The sequence below is a fragment of the Scomber japonicus genome, chromosome 15 (assembly GCF_027409825.1).
Source record: "Scomber japonicus isolate fScoJap1 chromosome 15, fScoJap1.pri, whole genome shotgun sequence".
Classification (NCBI taxonomy): domain Eukaryota; kingdom Metazoa; phylum Chordata; class Actinopteri; order Scombriformes; family Scombridae; genus Scomber; species Scomber japonicus.
In genome coordinates this window covers 178,219-198,137 of record NC_070592.1, presented here as the reverse complement: position 1 = coordinate 198,137, position 19,919 = coordinate 178,219, and the positions used below count along the sequence as shown (strand labels likewise).

At 43.4% G+C, this 19,919-nt stretch overlaps 1 protein-coding gene across 1 annotated transcript; it reads left to right on the top strand.

The window, feature by feature from the left end:
• The first annotated feature begins 282 nt into the window (after nt 1–282).
• On the top strand, nt 283–19,490 carry LOC128374504 (uncharacterized). The gene is made up of 17 exons (XM_053334773.1): nt 283–337; nt 2,116–2,207; nt 3,580–3,801; nt 4,430–4,529; nt 5,017–5,140; nt 6,360–6,612; nt 8,298–8,454; nt 12,630–12,717; nt 12,844–12,906; nt 13,201–13,400; nt 13,508–13,639; nt 13,844–14,028; nt 14,162–14,292; nt 14,726–14,971; nt 16,066–16,228; nt 16,548–16,625; nt 19,434–19,490. Exons 1-17 carry the CDS (start codon nt 283–285, stop codon nt 19,488–19,490), a joined length of 2,346 nt encoding a protein of 781 aa, XP_053190748.1.
• Nucleotides 19,491–19,919: the final 429 nt, after the last annotated feature.

Genomic DNA, 19,919 nt, shown 5'->3' with positions numbered 1-19,919 from the left:
AAGCTCCCACTCTAATCCACTATTTATTATATGTATTTCTTTTTGTCATGCTTCAGCTGTATCTCAGTTGTATTTACTGTATCTATTTTTAATAAATGTCCTGTTTGGACATACAGAGACAGACTGAAGGATTGCTGTGCTGTGTATTTATGTCATGTGTGATGGAAATGGGATCTTTTCCCACTGTGACACTCACTCTGAAATAAAGTCAACTCAACTGATGTCAGAGATATGTGACTGTGTGTCCTCCAGCTCTCTGTCAGCTGATTGATCTCCTTCAGGATGGTCCTCTTCCTCCTGCTGCTGGTCTCCCTGGCTACAGTCAGCCATGTGTCAGGTAAGAACACACATGACTTATACTGTGTATTCATTCTGTGTAGGGGAGAACGGGCTTGGCTGTCACATTCATCAGATCTCGGGCCCTAGAGGGCGCTGTTAAAAAGTTTCGGGACGGAAAGTTTCAGAATTTAGTTGAGATGTTACTTCAGAGATCATTTCTGGAGTAAACTGCTTGACACTGAGGTGAGCGGACCTTTAGTGGTTTTCATGTGAAAATGTAAATATCAACTCTTCAGTGTTTCTCTTCTCTTACACAAAGAGTTTATAATAAAACATCATTATCATTAAAAAGTATGAAGAGAGAGCGATAGTTAGGGAGGTTTTTTTCTTAGCTACACCAAAACATGTGGTTTTTAACTTTGCTGGTAGAGAAAAATCCCAGTTGGGAAGCTTGTCACATTGTCTTCGGGGTTGGTTATAATGTGATATATCTAGTTCTTTCTTTCTTTTAAGAGAACAAAATGAGCAGGAACTTTGTCAGGAAGACAAACAAGGGTCAGACTCCTTCAGATGTGAAGCTCAGAGCAGTCAGAGAGCTGAAAATGAACAATATTAATGGAATGATTGTTCCTGTTTATGTTCTCTTGGTGCAGGAGATTGTTAGCTTGGTGTATTTCAATGAAACTAAACATTTTAAATGTTTGTTTAAGACTGTATACATATTTTATTTTTCCCCATTAAAATAACACAGGGACAACTAATGACCTCTCTATTCCTACCTGACACTTTAGACTTTCATTACTAATTAAAAGGGAATTTATGATGAATAAAATGAATATTTGATATTTATTATCAGGACTGATGTTTGTTTAAAAAAATAATTAATAGAACGTAGAAAATAATGAATAATATTTCATTGATGTTTTTTACGCTGACATTTTTGTCCCTAATGAACTCAAAGCAACCTTTTTTAAGTGAGGCGTAAGGGTTCATCAATTCTTTCATTGAACAACAAAAACATGAATGTAGAGTAAAATCAATGTGTGCATGCATTACACTGGATTTACATTAAATCTGGTTAATTTAACCAAGATTAAGCTACAAGATGTTTTTTCTAACATTTAAGTTCCCTGTTATAGTCTAACAACCCTACGTGTGACTGAAATGATGATAAATAATGTTAAAATACAAATGTGTTAAAATGTGTTTCTTGATGACTTTCATTCACCTATAATTCAAGTTAACTGATATAACTATAAATATAGTTAACTTATAGTTATAAATAACAGATCACATGAAGACACATTCTGAATAAATGTAGAAAGTTCTTTATGCTTCTTTTGTTGATCAGACCGATAACTAACACAGGTTTTTAACTAGACGGTGAATCATAAAATAAAAATATGGGAGTGATGAATTTGACTTGAATCTGTAATCTGCCTGTCCAGTTATGTTGTGATGGATCGGAACAACTTTGGATTCCAGTGAGGGTCGAGAAGCGAGGAAAGACCAAATAAGAAAGTTGAGATGTACAACATGAGTTTAGGGTCAGCAGACCTGACTGATATCAGATGATCTGACACTCTGAGGAGCAACAGGAAGAATGATTTGAACTGAGGCAGGAAGGCCATTGTCCAGCTGACTTGTTACTGAACTTTGAGTCAGCTTGTTTGTGATTATGGATCTAAAATGTTGATCTGTGAGTCTACATGGCTGCTGAGGCTCCTCAGAGCTCTTTGTTCTTTAACATTAGTCTATGCAGTTTTTACCTGTGGTCCAACCTGCTGACTGACTTCACTTCACTAACCGACTCTCATCATGTCTCCATTTCAACAGGACAAGCAACTCCTTTTACAACCACCAGCACTGAAATAGACATCAAAGCGTGTCCCTTTAAATTCTTTGGAAAAGAATACCAGAATGTGTATGTAAGTAAGATGAATCTTCCTGTTTAACCCTTTATAGGACACTCATTGAAAGGAAGGAAAGAAGGAAGGATGGAAGGAAAGAAGAAAGGGAAGGAGGGAGGAAGGAAGGAAAGGAAGGAAGGACGGAGGAAAGAAGGAAGGAAGGAAGGTATGGGGGAGGAAAGAAAGACAGAAGGAGGGAGGGAGGAAGGGAAGAAAGAAGGAAGGAAGGAAGAAGAAAGGGGATGGAGGAAGGAAAGAAGGAAGGGAGGAGAGAAGGAGGGAGGGAGGAAGAACAGATGGAAGTAAGGAAAGGAAGGAAGGAAGGACGGAGGAAGGAAAGAAGGAAGGGAGGAGAGAAGGAAGGAGGGAGGAAGGACAGATGGAAGGAAGGAAAGGAAGGAAGGAAGGACGGAGGAAGGAAAGAAGGAAGGAAGGATATTTAAATAACCAATAAAGGGTTAACAGCTCTCAGTCTGTCCTGGCTGGAACAAAGCTTCACTTTTACTCTCAAACAAACGTTGGATAAGTTCAGCTGTGTGTGAGACGGGTTGCTGGATGCTTTCTGTGTTCCTATGTCTGCATGTATTCTTCAATGTGTTTTTAAAATGTTCTCAATCTCTTTTTCTTTGCGTGTCGATGTCTTGTGTTAAAAAAGCTTAATATGCTTTAATACACTTTAATATACTTTAATATACTTTAATATACTTTAATATGCTTTAATATACTTTAATATGCTTTAATATGCTTTAATATGCTTTAATATACTTTAATATACTTTAATACACTTTAATAAGCTTTAATATACTTTAATATACTTTAATATGCTTTAATATGCTTTAATATACTTTAATATGCTTTAATATGCTTTAATATACTTTAATATACTTTAATATGCTTTAATATACTTTAATATACTTTAATATGCTTTAATATGCTTTAATATACTTTAATATACTTTAATATACTTTAATACGCTTTAATATGCTTTAATATGGGTTAGGTTCACACAGTCAGTTACCATGGTAACTGAGGACCCTCACTAGAATAGTTTCAGCTGAACGACACAAACATCCAGAGAGAGAAAGAAGAACAAACACATTCACGTTCACCAGCGTGACTCATTTATTGGTTGTGTATCTCTGATGTTAACAGGTATTTATTGGTTGTGTATCTCTGATGTTAACAGGTATTTATTGGTTGTGTATCTCTGATGTTAACAGGTATTTATTGGTTGTGTATCTCTGATGTTAACAGGTATTTATTGGTTGTGTATCTCTGATGTTAACAGGTATTTATTGGTTGTGTATCTCTGATGTTAACAGGTATTTATTGGTTGTGTATCTCTGATGTTAACAGGTATTTATTGGTTGTGTATCTCTGATGTTAACAGGTCGACACCTCCGGAAACAAAGTCTCAGTTTGTTTCAAAGGCAAACGCGACACGAAGGACAACGACTGTCTTCTGGTGGATCAAAGTGTCAACAAGGGGGTCTGGTACACTGTGCAACGATCCTCAGCTCCAGGATCAGAAGTTCATACACAGCTGTCACAGCTCACAGGGACAGCAACATGCCTCGCAGGCATTAAATTCTCCAAGGACTCTACTGATTATGTGAGCATCGTCCAGCTTCATCATCGTCCAGCTGAATCTCTCTGATATCAAATCAATAAAATCTTTTCTAAAAGATTTAGGATTTTATTTATTAATTATTTCTGTTTCTCCTTTTCATGTTTACAGTTTGTGTTTCAGTTCAGAACATTTGGTGACCAAGGAGTTGTTAGTAATTATATGGATAAAAGCTATCCACTCGATACTCTGGTAAGTATATGCACCTACACACACACACACACACACACACACACACACACACACACACTCACACACACACATATACACACACACACACATATACACACACATACACATACACATATACATACACACACACACACACACACACATACACACATACACATACACATATACATACACACACACACACACACACACACATACACACACATGCCTCATGTGTTGTGCCTCTGTGCTGTCAGTGTGGTGTAACCTCTGTGCTGTCAGTGTGGTGTAACCTCTGTGCTGTCAGTGTGGTGTAACCTCTGTGCTGTCAGTGTGGTGTAACCTCTGTGCTGTCAGTGTGGTGTAACCTCTGTGCTGTCAGTGTGGTGTAACCTCTGTGCTGTCAGTGTGGTGTAACCTCTGTGCTGTTGCTCCTCTGCAGAGCGTTGAAGTTCAGGTTGGTGGTAAGAAAGTGACGACGTGGGAGACTAAGGAGCAAAGCAGTTACAACTACAAGGACGCGAGCGGCTGCAGACACTCAGGTTAGCAGAGACGTGATTATTAAAGGGTAGGGGGTTAGGGTTAGGGTTAGGGGTTGGGGGGTAGGGGTAGGGGTTAGGGGTTGGGGGGTTAGGGTTGGGGGGTTAGGGTAGGGGGTTAGGGTTAGGGGTTGGGGGGTAGGGGGGTTGGGGGGTAGGGGTTGGGGGTTGGGGGATGCGGCTCAGTGATCGGTGTGTCTGTGTTGCAGATACTGTTGTTAGGGTTAGGGGTTAGGGGGTAGGGGTTAGGGGGTAGGGGTTAGGGGGTAGGGGTTATGGGGTAGGGGTTGGGGGTTAGGGTTAGGGGTTAGGGGTTGGGGGTAGGGGTTAGGGGGTAGGGGTTGGGGGTTAGGGTTAGGGGTTAGGGGTTGGGGGTTGGGGGGTAGGGGGTTGGGGGGTAGGGGGTAGGGGTAGGGGGTAGGGGGGTTGGAGGGTTAGGGGGTGGGGGGTAGGGGGATGCGGCTCAGTGATCGGTGTGTCTGTGTTGCAGGTGCTGTTGTTCTACCAGGGAAGAAAGGATGCGGCTCAGATGGCTCCGCTGTAACGTGCAGCGCCTCAGCGGTGTCCAAAACTACTCCGTGTGGCTCCGGGAAGAAATGCGAGGGCGAGGGCCTGTAAATATATTTATACATATATATATATAATATATGAGTTATAATATATATATATAATATATATGAGTTATAATATATATATATAATATATGAGTTATAATATATATATAATATATGAGTTATAATATATATATATAATATATGAGTTATAATATATATATAATATATGAGTTATAATATATATATATAATATATGAGTTATAATATATATATAAAATATATCTGAGTTGAGGGCGAGGGCCTGTAAATATATTTATACATATATATATATAATATATCTGAGTTATAATATATATATATATAATATATGAGTTATAATATATATATATATAATATATGAGTTATAATATATATATATAATATATGAGTTATAATATATATATATATAATATATATGAGTTATAATATATATATATAATATATATGAGTTATAATATATATATAAAATATATGAGTTATAATATATATATATATAATATATGAGTTATAATATATATATATAATATATGAGTTATAATATATATATATAATATATATGAGTTATAATATATATATATAATATATGAGTTATAATATATATATAATATATGAGTTATAATATATATATATAATATATGAGTTATAATATATATATATAATATATCTGAGTTGAGGGCGAGGGCCTGTAAATATATTTGATTTATATTTCTAAGAGAATGCAGTTTTCTGTTCTGTCATCATTTTGTTCTGTGTCATTCAGCTGTGATTTTAGACCCTTTTTAGGGTTCAAGTACCCTAACTTTGATCTCAGCACCCCTAAAAATAAATAAATGATCATTGTGATTTTTTAATGGTTTTATTAACAGCTTTAATGTACTTTGGATAGTTCTGTCATTAACATCGTGTTTCCCTCAGGGTTTGTTAACTATCTCAGGGTCCTCTCTGTACAAACCTGTCATTGTTTATTCTGAACCATCATTATTATTATTATTAATATTATTATTAATATTATTATTATTATTATTATTATTATTATCATTATTATTATCATTATTATTATTATTATCATTATTATTATCATTATTATTATTATTATTATCATTATTATTATTCATCACTTTGGTTTGATGTTACTTCCTGGAGAGTTTCCACTTCCTCAGTCATTTCCAGATGTTTCCTCATGCTGACGATACTACCCCCCCCCCCCACCTCCCCCCCCCCCCCCCCCCCCCTCTGTCAGGTGTGTGACGTCGACGCCGCCTCAGGTACCTGGCGTATGCACGGTGACCGGCTCCACTGTCATCGATGTGGCCGGTAAGTCTGCCTCCGTCCCGGATCGCTGTGCGTACACTCTGATGTCAGAAACAGGCGCCAAGCTGCACGCCGTCTTCAAGGACCGCCATCGCTCAGACGTTAGCTTCTTGGACCACGTGATCCTGCAGCTGGATGAGGCAAATGTTAAGATTCACCTGGAACAAGGCGGGAGGGTTACGGTGAGTTACCTTCAGGTTCACTTCCTGCTGTTGAAGTTGTTCTATTTTTGTGCTGCCATGTTCCAAATGTGCCAAAAGCAATCATCAGTTCATGTTTCCTGTTTAGTCTGAATCCCTCAACACCATGGTACACACACTGGGTTCATTTCCTCCCAGTGTAACACCATGGTACACACACTGAGTTCATTTCCTCCCAGTGTAACACCATGGTACACACACGGTGTTCATTTCCTCCCAGTGTAACACCATGGTACACACACACTGGGTTCATTTCCTCCCAGTGTAACACCATGGTACACACACTGAGTTCATTTCCTCCCAGTGTAACACCATGGTACATACACTGAGTTCATTTCCTCCCAGTGTAACACCATGGTACACACACACGGTGTTCATTTCCTCCCAGTGTAACACCATGGTACACACACTGAGTTCATTTCCTCCCAGTGTAACACCATGGTACACACACTGAGTTCATTTCCTCCCAGTGTAACACCATGGTACACACACACTGAGTTCATTTCCTCCCAGTGTAACACCATGGTACACACACTGGGTTCATTTCCTCCCAGTGTAACACCATGGTACACACACTGAGTTCATTTCCTCCCAGTGTAACACCATGGTACACACACTGGGTTCATTTCCTCCCAGTGTAACACCATGGTACACACACACTGAGTTCATTTCCTCCCAGTGTAACACCATGGTACACACACTGGGTTCATTTCCTCCCAGTGTAACACCATGGTACACACACTGGGTTCATTTCCTCCCAGTGTAACACCATGGTACACACACTGAGTTCATTTCCTCCCAGTGTAACACCATGGTACACACACTGAGTTCATTTCCTCCCAGTGTAACACCATGGTACACACACTGAGTTCATTTCCTCCCAGTGTAACACCATGGTACACACACACTGAGTTCATTTCCTCCCAGTGTAACACCATGGTACACACACAGCTCACAGCCGTAGTACATTTGAACCTTTACATACTGTTCATATTCTGACCCTTCACAGTTTCCTCTCATTAGTCTCTAAACCAAACTTCTGAACCACAAATCTATTTTTTATTCATGAATACGTCACCAGTCATTGATAAACACATGAATACGTCACCAGTCATTGATAAACACATGAATACGTCACCAGTCATTGATAAACACATGAATACGTCACCAGTCATTGATAAACACATGAATACGTCATCAGTCATTGATAAACACATGAATACGTCATCAGTCATTGATAAACACATGAATACGTCACCAGTCATTGATAAACACATGAATACGTCACCAGTCATTGATAAACACATGAATACGTCATCAGTCATTGATAAACACATGAATACGTCATCAGTCATTGATAAACACATGAATACGTCATCAGTCATTGATAAACACATGAATACGTCACCAGTCATTGATAAACACATGAATACGTCATCAGTCATTGATAAACACATGAAGCTTATAGAAAGACTGAAGCATTGAGTGAGTGAGTGATGTGTGATCATGTGTTCCTCTGCTGTGATGCAGCTGAAGGGCCAAGAGCTGACCCTCAGCAGCACACCTGTGACGCATCACCCTTCCTTCCTTCCTCTGTCCTTCCTTCCTTCCTTCCTTCCTTCCTTCCTCTGTCCTTCCTGACCATGTGTTCCTCTGCTGTGATGCAGCTGAAGGGCCAAGAGCTGACCCTCAGCAGCAAACCTGTGACGCATCACGGTGTGGAGCTCACTAAGGACCAAACTGGGGTCACCGCCAAGCTGATGAAGTCCAAACAAGGCACCTCTGTCTTCTTTGATGGCTACACCGCACAGATCTACACGAAAGGTAGAGACAAACACGTCCCTCATAAGTCCTAACCCCTAACCCTAACCCATAAGTCCTAACCCCTAACCCCTAACCCTCACCCCTAACCCTACATGGATGACAGGGGGCGGCTCAGTGTGAGAAGAATAAACAATTATCATATAAAAGTCATTTTTCAAACTGAGGTCTTCTGTTGCTTTACGCTGCTGATGCTGATTAATGAACAACACATCATTTGACTGTATGTTGCAGTAAACACATTCAGCATGGCACCAACTTACACTAGCTATGTTGTACACGCTGCTGGTGGCTGGGGGGGGGGGGGGGTAAGGCTGGCTGTGATCAGCTGATTGTAGTGAAATGAAAATGTGTTCTTGACAGAGGGAATAAAAGCAGCTCTCAAAGATCTCCAGAGAAGAGTTGAAACAGCAAATCTGGAATGAGCCTAAACTTAGAAATGACATGAACATAAAAACAGAATCTGACATTATAGTTCACAGAGAAGTCAGAGGTGTTCATGTTCCCTCTGGTTACTGGTTATTGAGGCGGTCATGTTCCCTCTGGTTACTGGTTACTGAGGTGTTCATGTTCCCTCTGGTTACTGGTTACTGAGGTGTCCATGTTCCCTCTGGTTACTGAGGTGGTCATGTTCCCTCTGGTTACTGAGGTGTTCATGTTCCCTCTGGTTACTGAGGTGGTCATGTTCCCTCTGGTTACTGAGGTGTCCATGTTCCCTCTGGTTACTGAGGTGGTCATGTTCCCTCTGGTTACTGAGGTGTTCATGTTCCCTCTGGTTACTGAGGTGGTCATGTTCCCTCTGGTTACTGAGGTGTCCATGTTCCCTCTGGTTACTGAGGTGTTCATGTTCCCTCTGGTTACTGGTTACTGAGGCGGTCATGTTCCCTCTGGTTACTGAGGTGTCCATGTTCCCTCTGGTTACTGAGGTGGTCATGTTCCCTCTGGTTACTGAGGTGGTCATGTTCCCTCTGGTTACTGAGGTTCCCTCTGGTTACTGAGGTGTTCATGTTCCCTCTGGTTACTGAGGTGGTCATGTTCCCTCTGGTTACTGAGGTGTTCATGTTCCCTCTGGTTACTGAGGTGTCCATGTTCCCTCTGGTTACTGAGGTGGTCATGTTCCCTCTGGTTACTGAGGTGTTCATGTTCCCTCTGGTTACTGAGGTGTTCATGTTCCCTCTGGTTACTGAGGTGGTCATGTTCCCTCTGGTTACTGAGGTGGTCATGTTCCCTCTGGTTACTGAGGTGGTCATGTTCCCTCTGGTTACTGAGGTGGTCATGTTCCCTCTGGTTACTGAGGTGGTCATGTTCCCTCTGGTTACTGAGGTGGTCATGTTCCCTCTGGTTACTGAGGTGTCCATGTTCCCTCTGGTTACTGAGGTGGTCATGTTCCCTCTGGTTACTGAGGTGGTCATGTTCCCTCTGGTTACTGAGGTGGTCATGTTCCCTCTGGTTACTGAGGTGGTCATGTTCCCTCTGGTTACTGAGGTGTTCATGTTCCCTCTGGTTACTGAGGTGGTCATGTTCCCTCTGGTTACTGAGGTGGTCATGTTCCCTCTGGTTACTGGTTATTGAGGCGGTCATGTTCCCTCTGGTTACTGGTTACTGAGGTGTTCATGTTCCCTCTGGTTACTGGTTACTGAGGTGTTCATGTTCCCTCTGGTTACTGGTTACTGAGGTGTCCATGTTCCCTCTGGTTACTGAGGTGGTCATGTTCCCTCTGGTTACTGAGGTGTTCATGTTCCCTCTGGTTACTGAGGTGGTCATGTTCCCTCTGGTTACTGAGGTGGTCATGTTCCCTCTGGTTACTGAGGTGGTCATGTTCCCTCTGGTTACTGAGGTGTTCATGTTCCCTCTGGTTACTGAGGTGTTCATGTTCCCTCTGGTTACTGAGGTGGTCATGTTCCCTCTGGTTACTGGTTATTGAGGCGGTCATGTTCCCTCTGGTTACTGGTTACTGAGGTGGTCATGTTCCCTCTGGTTACTGAGGTGGTCATGTTCCCTCTGGTTACTGAGGTGTCCATGTTCCCTCTGGTTACTGAGGTGGTCATGTTCCCTCTGGTTACTGAGGTGGTCATGTTCCCTCTGGTTACTGAGGTGTCCATGTTCCCTCTGGTTACTGAGGTGGTCATGTTCCCTCTGGTTACTGAGGTGTTCATGTTCCCTCTGGTTACTGAGGTGGTCATGTTCCCTCTGGTTACTGAGGTGTTCATGTTCCCTCTGGTTACTGGTTACTGAGGTGTTCATGTTCCCTCTGGTTACTGAGGTGTTCATGTTCCCTCTGGTTACTGGTTACTGAGGTGTCCATGTTCCCTCTGGTTACTGAGGTGTTCATGTTCCCTCTGGTTACTGAGGTGGTCATGTTCCCTCTGGTTACTGAGGTGTCCATGTTCCCTCTGGTTACTGAGGTGGTCATGTTCCCTCTGGTTACTGAGGTGTTCATGTTCCCTCTGGTTACTGAGGTGTTCATGTTCCCTCTGGTTACTGAGGTGTCCATGTTCCCTCTGGTTACTGAGGTGGTCATGTTCCCTCTGGTTACTGAGGTGTTCATGTTCCCTCTGGTTACTGAGGTGGTCATGTTCCCTCTGGTTACTGGTTACTGAGGTGGTCATGTTCCCTCTGGTTACTGAGGTGTCCATGTTCCCTCTGGTTACTGAGGTGGTCATGTTCCCTCTGGTTACTGAGGTGTCCATGTTCCCTCTGGTTACTGAGGTGGTCATGTTCCCTCTGGTTACTGAGGTGGTCATGTTCCCTCTGGTTACTGAGGTGGTCATGTTCCCTCTGGTTACTGAGGTGGTCATGTTCCCTCTGGTTACTGAGGTGGTCATGTTCCCTCTGGTTACTGAGGTGTTCATGTTCCCTCTGGTTACTGAGGTGGTCATGTTCCCTCTGGTTATTGAGGTGGTCATGTTCCCTCTGGTTACTGAGGCGGTCATGTTCCCTCTGGTTACTGAGGTGGTCATGTTCCCTCTGGTTACTGAGGTGGTCATGTTCCCTCTGGTTACTGGTTACTGAGGTGGTCATGTTCCCTCTGGTTACTGAGGTGGTCATGTTCCCTCTGGTTACTGGTTACTGAGGTGTCCATGTTCCCTCTGGTTACTGAGGTGTTCATGTTCCCTCTGGTTACTGAGGTGGTCATGTTCCCTCTGGTTACTGAGGTGGTCATGTTCCCTCTGGTTACTGAGGTGGTCATGTTCCCTCTGGTTACTGAGGTGGTCATGTTCCCTCTGGTTACTGAGGTGGTCATGTTCCCTCTGGTTACTGAGGTGGTCATGTTCCCTCTGGTTACTGAGGTGGTCATGTTCCCTCTGGTTACTGGTTATTGAGGCGGTCATGTTCCCTCTGGTTACTGGTTACTGAGGTGGTCATGTTCCCTCTGGTTACTGAGGTGGTCATGTTCCCTCTGGTTACTGAGGTGGTCATGTTCCCTCTGGTTACTGAGGTGGTCATGTTCCCTCTGGTTACTGAGGTGTCCATGTTCCCTCTGGTTACTGAGGTGTTCATGTTCCCTCTGGTTACTGAGGTGTTCATGTTCCCTCTGGTTACTGAGGTGTTCATGTTCCCTCTGGTTACTGAGGTGGTCATGTTCCCTCTGGTTACTGAGGTGGTCATGTTCCCTCTGGTTACTGAGGTGTTCATGTTCCCTCTGGTTACTGAGGTGGTCATGTTCCCTCTGGTTACTGAGGTGGTCATGTTCCCTCTGGTTACTGAGGTGTTCATGTTCCCTCTGGTTACTGAGGTGGTCATGTTCCCTCTGGTTACTGAGGTGGTCATGTTCCCTCTGGTTACTGAGGTGTTCATGTTCCCTCTGGTTACTGAGGTGTTCATGTTCCCTCTGGTTACTGAGGTGTTCATGTTCCCTCTGGTTACTGAGGTGTTCATGTTCCCTCTGGTTACTGAGGTGGTCATGTTCCCTCTGGTTACTGGTTACTGAGGTGTTCATGTTCCCTCTGGTTACTGAGGTGGTCATGTTCCCTCTGGTTACTGGTTACTGAGGTGTTCATGTGCTTCTTGTCATTTGTTGAGGATGAATTTCATTTTGTTGGATCAGCCCATGTACAGCACACTACTGACTTCATCCTGAGTTGATTCAGTTGCATTTTAAGACATGTTTGTTTTGGTGTGCTGCTAATGTTAGCATATCTGTCATCTGACTCATGTTCTCTCCTCAAACTGTCCAGTACCAAGTGGAACCACCATGCCGGGTCTATGTGGCAAGTCCAGTCGGACTCTGAGTGACGTGAAGGTTGCTGATTTAAGCTCTGACAAGTAAGACCTGGTTACTGACTGCTGCCTCATCACTGGGCTGCATGTATACTAGTAGTGCTGGTGTGTTAATATGAAGGACTGAGGCCTGGGAAACACTGCTGACTTCTGCTCTTTGTCTCCCCCTAGCTGTGACAAAGTGACCAAGGAGACTGATGGCAATAAGTTTGAATGCACGGAGATGACTAAACGGTGAGCAGAGACACACCTGAACTGATGCAGTGCTAAGGCTTTCATTATCAACGTCCACATGAATATTAAAGTCATCTACTATAATTACTTTATCAGTACTGAGGACTAAGTTTGATAAAATCTCTGAGAAGTCAGATATAAATTGGGCGTACGGGCCAGGAGACGGTACACTATAACCAATAAAAGTGGCAATAAAAGCCAATAACAGAGCAGCTTTATGACAAACACGTGTTAATTATCACTGACCTTATTTTTGTGTCTGACTGGACTTGATCTTTCTGTCTCCCATGACAGGTGTGATCTCCTGAAGAATGCTCCCTTCGACTCCTGCCACAGCTCCATCAAGCCTGATCCCTACATCAAAGCCTGCACCGACACTCTGTGCAAATACCCGGCGGTGGACGGTCTCAAGTGCCAGTTCCTGCAGGCCTACGTCAAAGCCTGCAGCCTGCTCGACAAGAAAGTGGAGAACTGGAGGACATCGGCCAGCTGCTGTAAGACTTCACTGTCATTTACATGGAGACAGTATGTGAACAGCTGTTATTCCTGTTTATATCACTGACTGACTCTAGTAAGTATTGATCTGTGTTTGATCTTTCAGCCTCTGACAAGGCCTTCTGTCAGGACACGTTCTGCAGTGATGATGAGTTCTGTGCTGAGGATGCCAGCGGTGGAACCAGCTGCCTCTGTCGGCCCAGTTTTGCTTCCGAATACAGAACGGCAAAAACTTTTGGTAAGAAGATTGAACAGGGAGACCTGTCTCACATGTGAAATGACACAATATGGTATTAAATATAACAATTTACACCATGTTGAGATTAGAGACACTTTTACACAGTGGATCAATTATGAATCAAAAACGTATTGATTAGTAAAGTATGAATCTTAGTGCTACACATATGTGTGTTTCATTGTCCTCGTCTGTCCTGCTGTTCAGGCAAGCCGACCGTCTGCGATAAAAACTCTGCCTCAGTCAGCCTGGCTCGTTGTCTCATGGAGGAACAGAACGTCGACTACTCTGTCTTACACCTCAACGACAAGACCTGCACAGGCCGGTTCGACGAAAAGACCCACATGGTGACCTTCGACTTCAAGAGCGACACCTGTGGGACAGAGCTCCTGGTGGGCATCTCTTCTCTAATAACGGACTCTCAGTCAGATCCCTTCTGCCTCTCAGAACTTGTGTTAGTGATCCATGTGTGGTTTCTGCAGTAACACTGTCTGTATCCCTCTGACCCTGCAGCCCGACTTTAAGTTCAAGAACTACATCCTTGCTCAGGACAGCTCTGGCTCCAAGATCACTCGCCATGATGAAGTGAAAATCGAACTCTCCTGCTACTACGACCAAACGAAAGAGGAAACCATGTCCTTCAAAATCAAATCCAGGTGAGTGTTCAACAGGTTTGATCCTGAATCACCAGCTGACAATAACAGTTAATTATTGATTCTCACATTTTGATGAATGACTCATCATTTATAAGTTAAGATCTTTTTAAATGGAGTTATGAAATGCTGAATCATGAATGTTTGGGATCAAATTCAACAGTTTTCCATTTTAACATGACTTGATTCATTCACTCATGTTCATGTGGACAGTTTAAGTGACTCACAGCTGTAAAATAAAGATTCATGTTTGCTGCTGAATGTAAATCTAAAGTGCTGCAACTGAATTTAAGATGTGCAGGTTGAGTTTTACTCGGCTGGACTTGTTGGGGGCTTTAGCTGAAGTGTGTTTAGTTTATTAGGATTCTCATTAACTGCAGTTACACAATAAATAATGCTGTGTGTGTGTGTGTGTGTGTGTGTGTGTGTGTTGCAGCTCTGTGACCCAGACGATTGTATCTGGACCTTGGGAATACACTCTGACCATGAATGCCTTCACCGACGCCAGCCGCACACAAGCTGTGTCATCCAGCACTGAAATCCTGCTGGACCAGACCATCTGGATGGAGCTGAAGACGGCTGGGCTGGATGACACACTGGTCGCCGTGGTGACCGACTCCTGCTGGGCGACCAAAGAGAAATCACCCGCTGCGAAGCTGAAATACGACCTGATCAAGAGCGGGTGAGAGACACAGAGGTGGAAGCCAGTGTTAGCTCTAAATGAAGAAGAAGCAGGGACTCTTTAAGAAACCTGCTTTTTGATTCCACTTACTGAGCCCTGAAAGCAAAGTCTGGTCCTACTACATTTCCCTCCACTCTGATGATGACCTAACAGACATCACAGTGTAGTGGCCACAGCCAGTGTTGACACATCAGGCAAAGTCTAATCAAACGCTCTCTATGCCAGTGCTTGTCCTTTTCAGACAGGAAGTGATTGACGCTCCTAATTCATTCATTTCCAATGAGAAGCGAGTGGGCACAGTCCTGTCTGTCACTGTTGAGCTCATCTCACAGATGCACCTTCCTGCTGCCTGAGTTGAATTGTCTTGAGTGGTTTTCTACGCGACACGCAGTTTAAACCCTCTGACGAGACTGATCCTTGTTATCTGTGACTGAGATATGTGACTGATATAGTTATTGGGACATAAACACTTTACAGTTACTGGTAAACATGAGCAAGCTTACTAACTGAACTCATTTGAAAGTTAGTAGTTAATGTTATCTGATAGATTTTAATATGTTGCTATAGCCTACAAAGAAAATACAGTTGTACCAGCAGGGATGCAGTAATGCACACAGAAGCCGTTTCCATGGTTACCGTGCACAGAGCACCTGGCGTTAACCTGCTTGACTGTGTGTCTATTCTCATGAAAAGCTCAGTGAGACCCTGCAGACCCAACATCTGAAAAGCCTTTAGGCTCCAGGAAAGTGTTGATGAAGAAACACTGAAGAAGACTCAATTATACGTACTGAGTTTTTCAGAGATCTTTATAAGCTTTTATCTTCCAAACTCTCCTTCACATGTGTTTACTTCTATTCATGAGTAGATGAGTACATGTAGGTCCAAGTGTGTCTGTATATATGTGAATGTCTTTGGTTATGTGTCAAATCTATAACCTTTTTAAATTGTGCTTTTAATGTGCAAACACTGAATAATATGAGCCAGTATGGATAAGCAGTGAGTTCAGACTGAGTCCCAGACCAGATGTTCAGGGGCATCTGTGATTCTTTGGATGCAGCTCCTGATGTTTGGTGTGTTTTCTTGGTTCTGAGCAGCTGTCCCGACTCTGCTGACAAGACGGTGAAAGTGGAGAGCAACGGAGAGGGAACGACCAACTACTTCTCCTTCAACATGTTCCAGTTCTCTGGGAAGTCTGGTGACGTCTACCTGCACTGCAAAATCAACCTGTGTGTGAAGAAGGGCAACACCTGCGCCAAGGTACGCCCCCCCCCCCCCCCCCCAACGCTTCCCAAATCCTCCCACAGACACATGCAGAACAGCTGCAGTCTGAACACACGTCAGCATGTTCTCATGATGGGTCGATCACATTTCAGATGATTAGTACTGTCTGATTTCTATGGTCTCATATCCCAGTAGCTACCTTTTAATTGAATCCAGCTAAAGTATTTATATTTTCATGAATATTTCCTGTATGGTATATATATATGTTTTCTGTATGAAGCTGCAGACCACTAATATTATAGCAAATCAGAAATCTAAATCTTCATCTGTGTCTTTGTCTTGAACTTTGTCTCAGACCTGCGGTGGCAGTAAGAGAAGACGCAGATCTGCCAGGAACAGATATGTGGACGTAAACCCCGCCTTCATCACCATGGTCTGGTCTAATTAGGTAAACGCTAACTTTTAACCCCGCCTTCATCACCATGGTCTGGTCTAATTAGGTAAACGCTAACTTTTAACCCCGCCTTCATCACCATGGTCTGGTCTAATTAGGTAAACGCTAACTTTTAACCCCGCCTTCATCACCATGGTCTGGTCTAATTAGGTAAACGCTAACTTTTAACCCCGCCTTCATCACCATGGTCTGGTCTAATTAGGTAAAAGCTAACTTTTAACCCCGCCTTCATCACCATGGTCTGGTCTAATTAGGTAAACGCTAACTTTTAACCCCGGCTTCATCACCATGGTCTGGTCTAATTAGGTAAACGCTAACTTTTAACCCCGCCTTCATCACCATGGTCTGGTCTAATTAGGTAAACGCTAACTTTTAACCCCGCCTTCATCACCATGGTCTGGACTAATTAGGTAAACGCTAACTTTTAACCCCGCCTTCATCACCATGGTCTGGTCTAATTAGGTAAACGCTAACTTTTAACCCCGCCTTCATCACCATGGTCTGGTCTAATTAGGTAAACGCTAACTTTTAACCCCGCCTTCATCACCATGGTCTGGTCTAATTAGGTAAACGCTAACTTTTAACATGCTGATTCATGTCATTGCGCTGCAGTTTGGGATACATGACATCATACAGCTGGGACTGCTAACTAATGCTAGTTTGTTTTTCGGTTGTCTTCTCAGGGCGTTTCCATGGTAACTCGGACGGACCTACAGGCTTCGACCTTCGGCGTGATTACAGATTTTTGCTTTGTCCCCCTGAAAAGATTTGCTCAGTTGTTGTTGCTGTGACAACCAAACACTGCTGATCCCTCTCCAGCTCTGAGTCAGTCGGGCTGGGAGCAGGAAACGATCCGATCAGCTGTGTGAATGAAGCCATGCAGCTCCTATCAGATCTGAGCATGTGCACGTGCATCATGTGAGCATGTGCACGTGCATCATGTGTTCATTTGTTAATAACCAACCTGAGTAAATCTTTGAAGGAGCGTCTCTAGCAGAACATGTTGCTGTGTCGTCCTCAGTGATTCACACAAAGAGCAACCAGGCTGATCTGAGTCAGGTTCATGTGTTCATATCACTCAGAGTGCACCTCCTCCACCCAGCAGCTGAGTCAGGTTCATGTGTTCATATCACTCAGAGTGCACCTCCTCCATCCAGCAGCTGAGTCAGGTTCATGTGTTCATATCACTCAGAGTGCACCTCCTCCATCCAGCAGCTGAGTCAGGTTCATGTGTTCATATCACTCAGAGTGCACCTCCTCCATCCAGCAGCTGAGTCAGGTTCATGTGTTCATATCACTCAGAGTGCACCTCCTCCATCCAGCAGCTGAGTCAGGTTCATGTGTTCATATCACTCAGAGTGCACCTCCTCCATCCAGCAGCTGAGTCAGGTTCATGTGTTCATATCACTCAGAGTGCACCTCCTCCATCCAGCAGCTGAGTCAGGTTCATGTGTTCATATCACTCAGAGTGCACCTCCTCCATCCAGCAGCTGAGTCAGGTTCATGTGTTCATATCACTCAGAGTGCACCTCCTCCATCCAGCAGCTGAGTCAGGTTCATGTGTTCATATCACTCAGAGTGCACCTCCTCCATCCAGCAGCTGAGTCAGGTTCATGTGTTCATATCACTCAGAGTGCACCTCCTCCATCCAGCAGCTGAGTCAGGTTCATGTGTTCATATCACTCAGAGTGCACCTCCTCCATCCAGCAGCTGAGTCAGGTTCATGTGTTCATATCACTCAGAGTGCACCTCCTCCATCCAGCAGCTGAGTCAGGTTCATGTGTTCATATCACTCAGAGTGCACCTCCTCCATCCAGCAGCTGAGTCAGGTTCATGTGTTCATATCACTCAGAGTGCACCTCACTGATCTGTGATGATTCAGACCCAAAACATCAGAGCAACTTTTCTGCAGTTGACCTTTTTTTTATTATTCTTCTATACTTTGTGTGATGGTGAAGGTAAAACATATTATAACCAGAGTATTAATCAGTAGTATCAACACTCCTAATCTCCATCTTTATATGTTATGACAGCTTGTTGTACTGCAGCCAAACACCTGATGGCAGCAGTGAGATCAGAGCTCTGAGAGTCAAACCACTTTAATACCAAGAATATCAATTTACTCTCAAATAACAAAAAACAGCTGATGATTGACACAAAGCTCAGCTCAGAGATGCAGAGGGTTAGGGTTACAGGGTTTACAGTGACCCAAGGGAGTGTTGTCTTTCTTGTGTGAACTAGTCAGTGATTAATGAATATACTTTACTGTCCATTCATTGTGGTTTCTGTATAAAACTAACAAACTGTCTGGTGGAGTTTGTCTTTTTGAACCACCATAAAACGTGCCTCATCCACAACCTGAAAAACTCAAAGTTAAAAGCAGTTGATGTGGAAGAGTGAGACGTTGTGCTCTGAACTGTCAGCTAAGTCTTTCAGAGACGTTGAAGACATTTCTTCCATCCTGTCGGCACTGGTTAGATACAGACCACAGTATAACCGTCTTCCTTTCCTCCTTCCTTCCTCCCTCCTTCCTTCCTTCCTTCCCTCCCACTGGTTAGATACAGAGACAGTCAAATGCAGACCACAGTATAACCGTCTTCCTTTCCTCCTTCCTTCCTCCCTCCTTCCTTCCTTCCCTCCCTCCCACTGGTTAGATTCAGAGACAGTCAAATGCAGACCACAGTATAACCGTCTTCCTTTCCTCCCTCCTTCCTCCTTCCTTCCTCCCTCCTTCCGTCTTCCTTTCTATCTCTTTTTGATATATTGAGTGTGTTTTTTTGTGAACAGCAGCCTGGAGGCCGTGGTCAGCTGGTGCCTTTAATATCAGATCATGCTCAGATGTAGACACCAGTTCAGTCTCATTCATCCTGAGAGGAAGTCCATGTTCATCCTGACAGGAAGTCCATGTTCATCCTGAGAGGAAGTCCATGTTCATCCTGACAGGAAGTCCATGTTCATCCTGACAGGAAGTCCATGTTCATCCTGAGAGGAAGTCCATGTTCATCCTGACAGGAAGTCCATGTTCATCCTGAGAGGAAGTCTGTGTTGATTATCAGTAGATTGAAATGTTAACTGTGACTGAACCAAACCTGTGGCCTTAATGACACTGAGACATGTGATGGAGCTGTTTCATCTTTACTATATTTGTGTGTAAGCATCAAAGACCAAAAAAATAAATGAATAAAGGGATGTGGGAAAAAACATCAACATCAGTCTGTGTGTGTTTTTATTGATTTCTGAGTGTAGTCTTCACTGTGTGCCGTCTATCATCTT

Excerpts from the sequence above, each read along its gene's own strand:
- LOC128374504 (XM_053334773.1), top strand. The coding sequence starts at position 283 with ATGGTCCTCTTCCTCCTGCTGCTGGTCTCCCTGGCTACAGTCAGCCAT. Across the intron at positions 4,530-5,016 it reads GAGCGGCTGCAGACACTCAG|GTGCTGTTGTTCTACCAGGG; the intron begins GTTAGCAGAGAC and ends TCTGTGTTGCAG. Across the intron at positions 16,229-16,547 it reads AGGGCAACACCTGCGCCAAG|ACCTGCGGTGGCAGTAAGAG; the intron begins GTACGCCCCCCC and ends ACTTTGTCTCAG.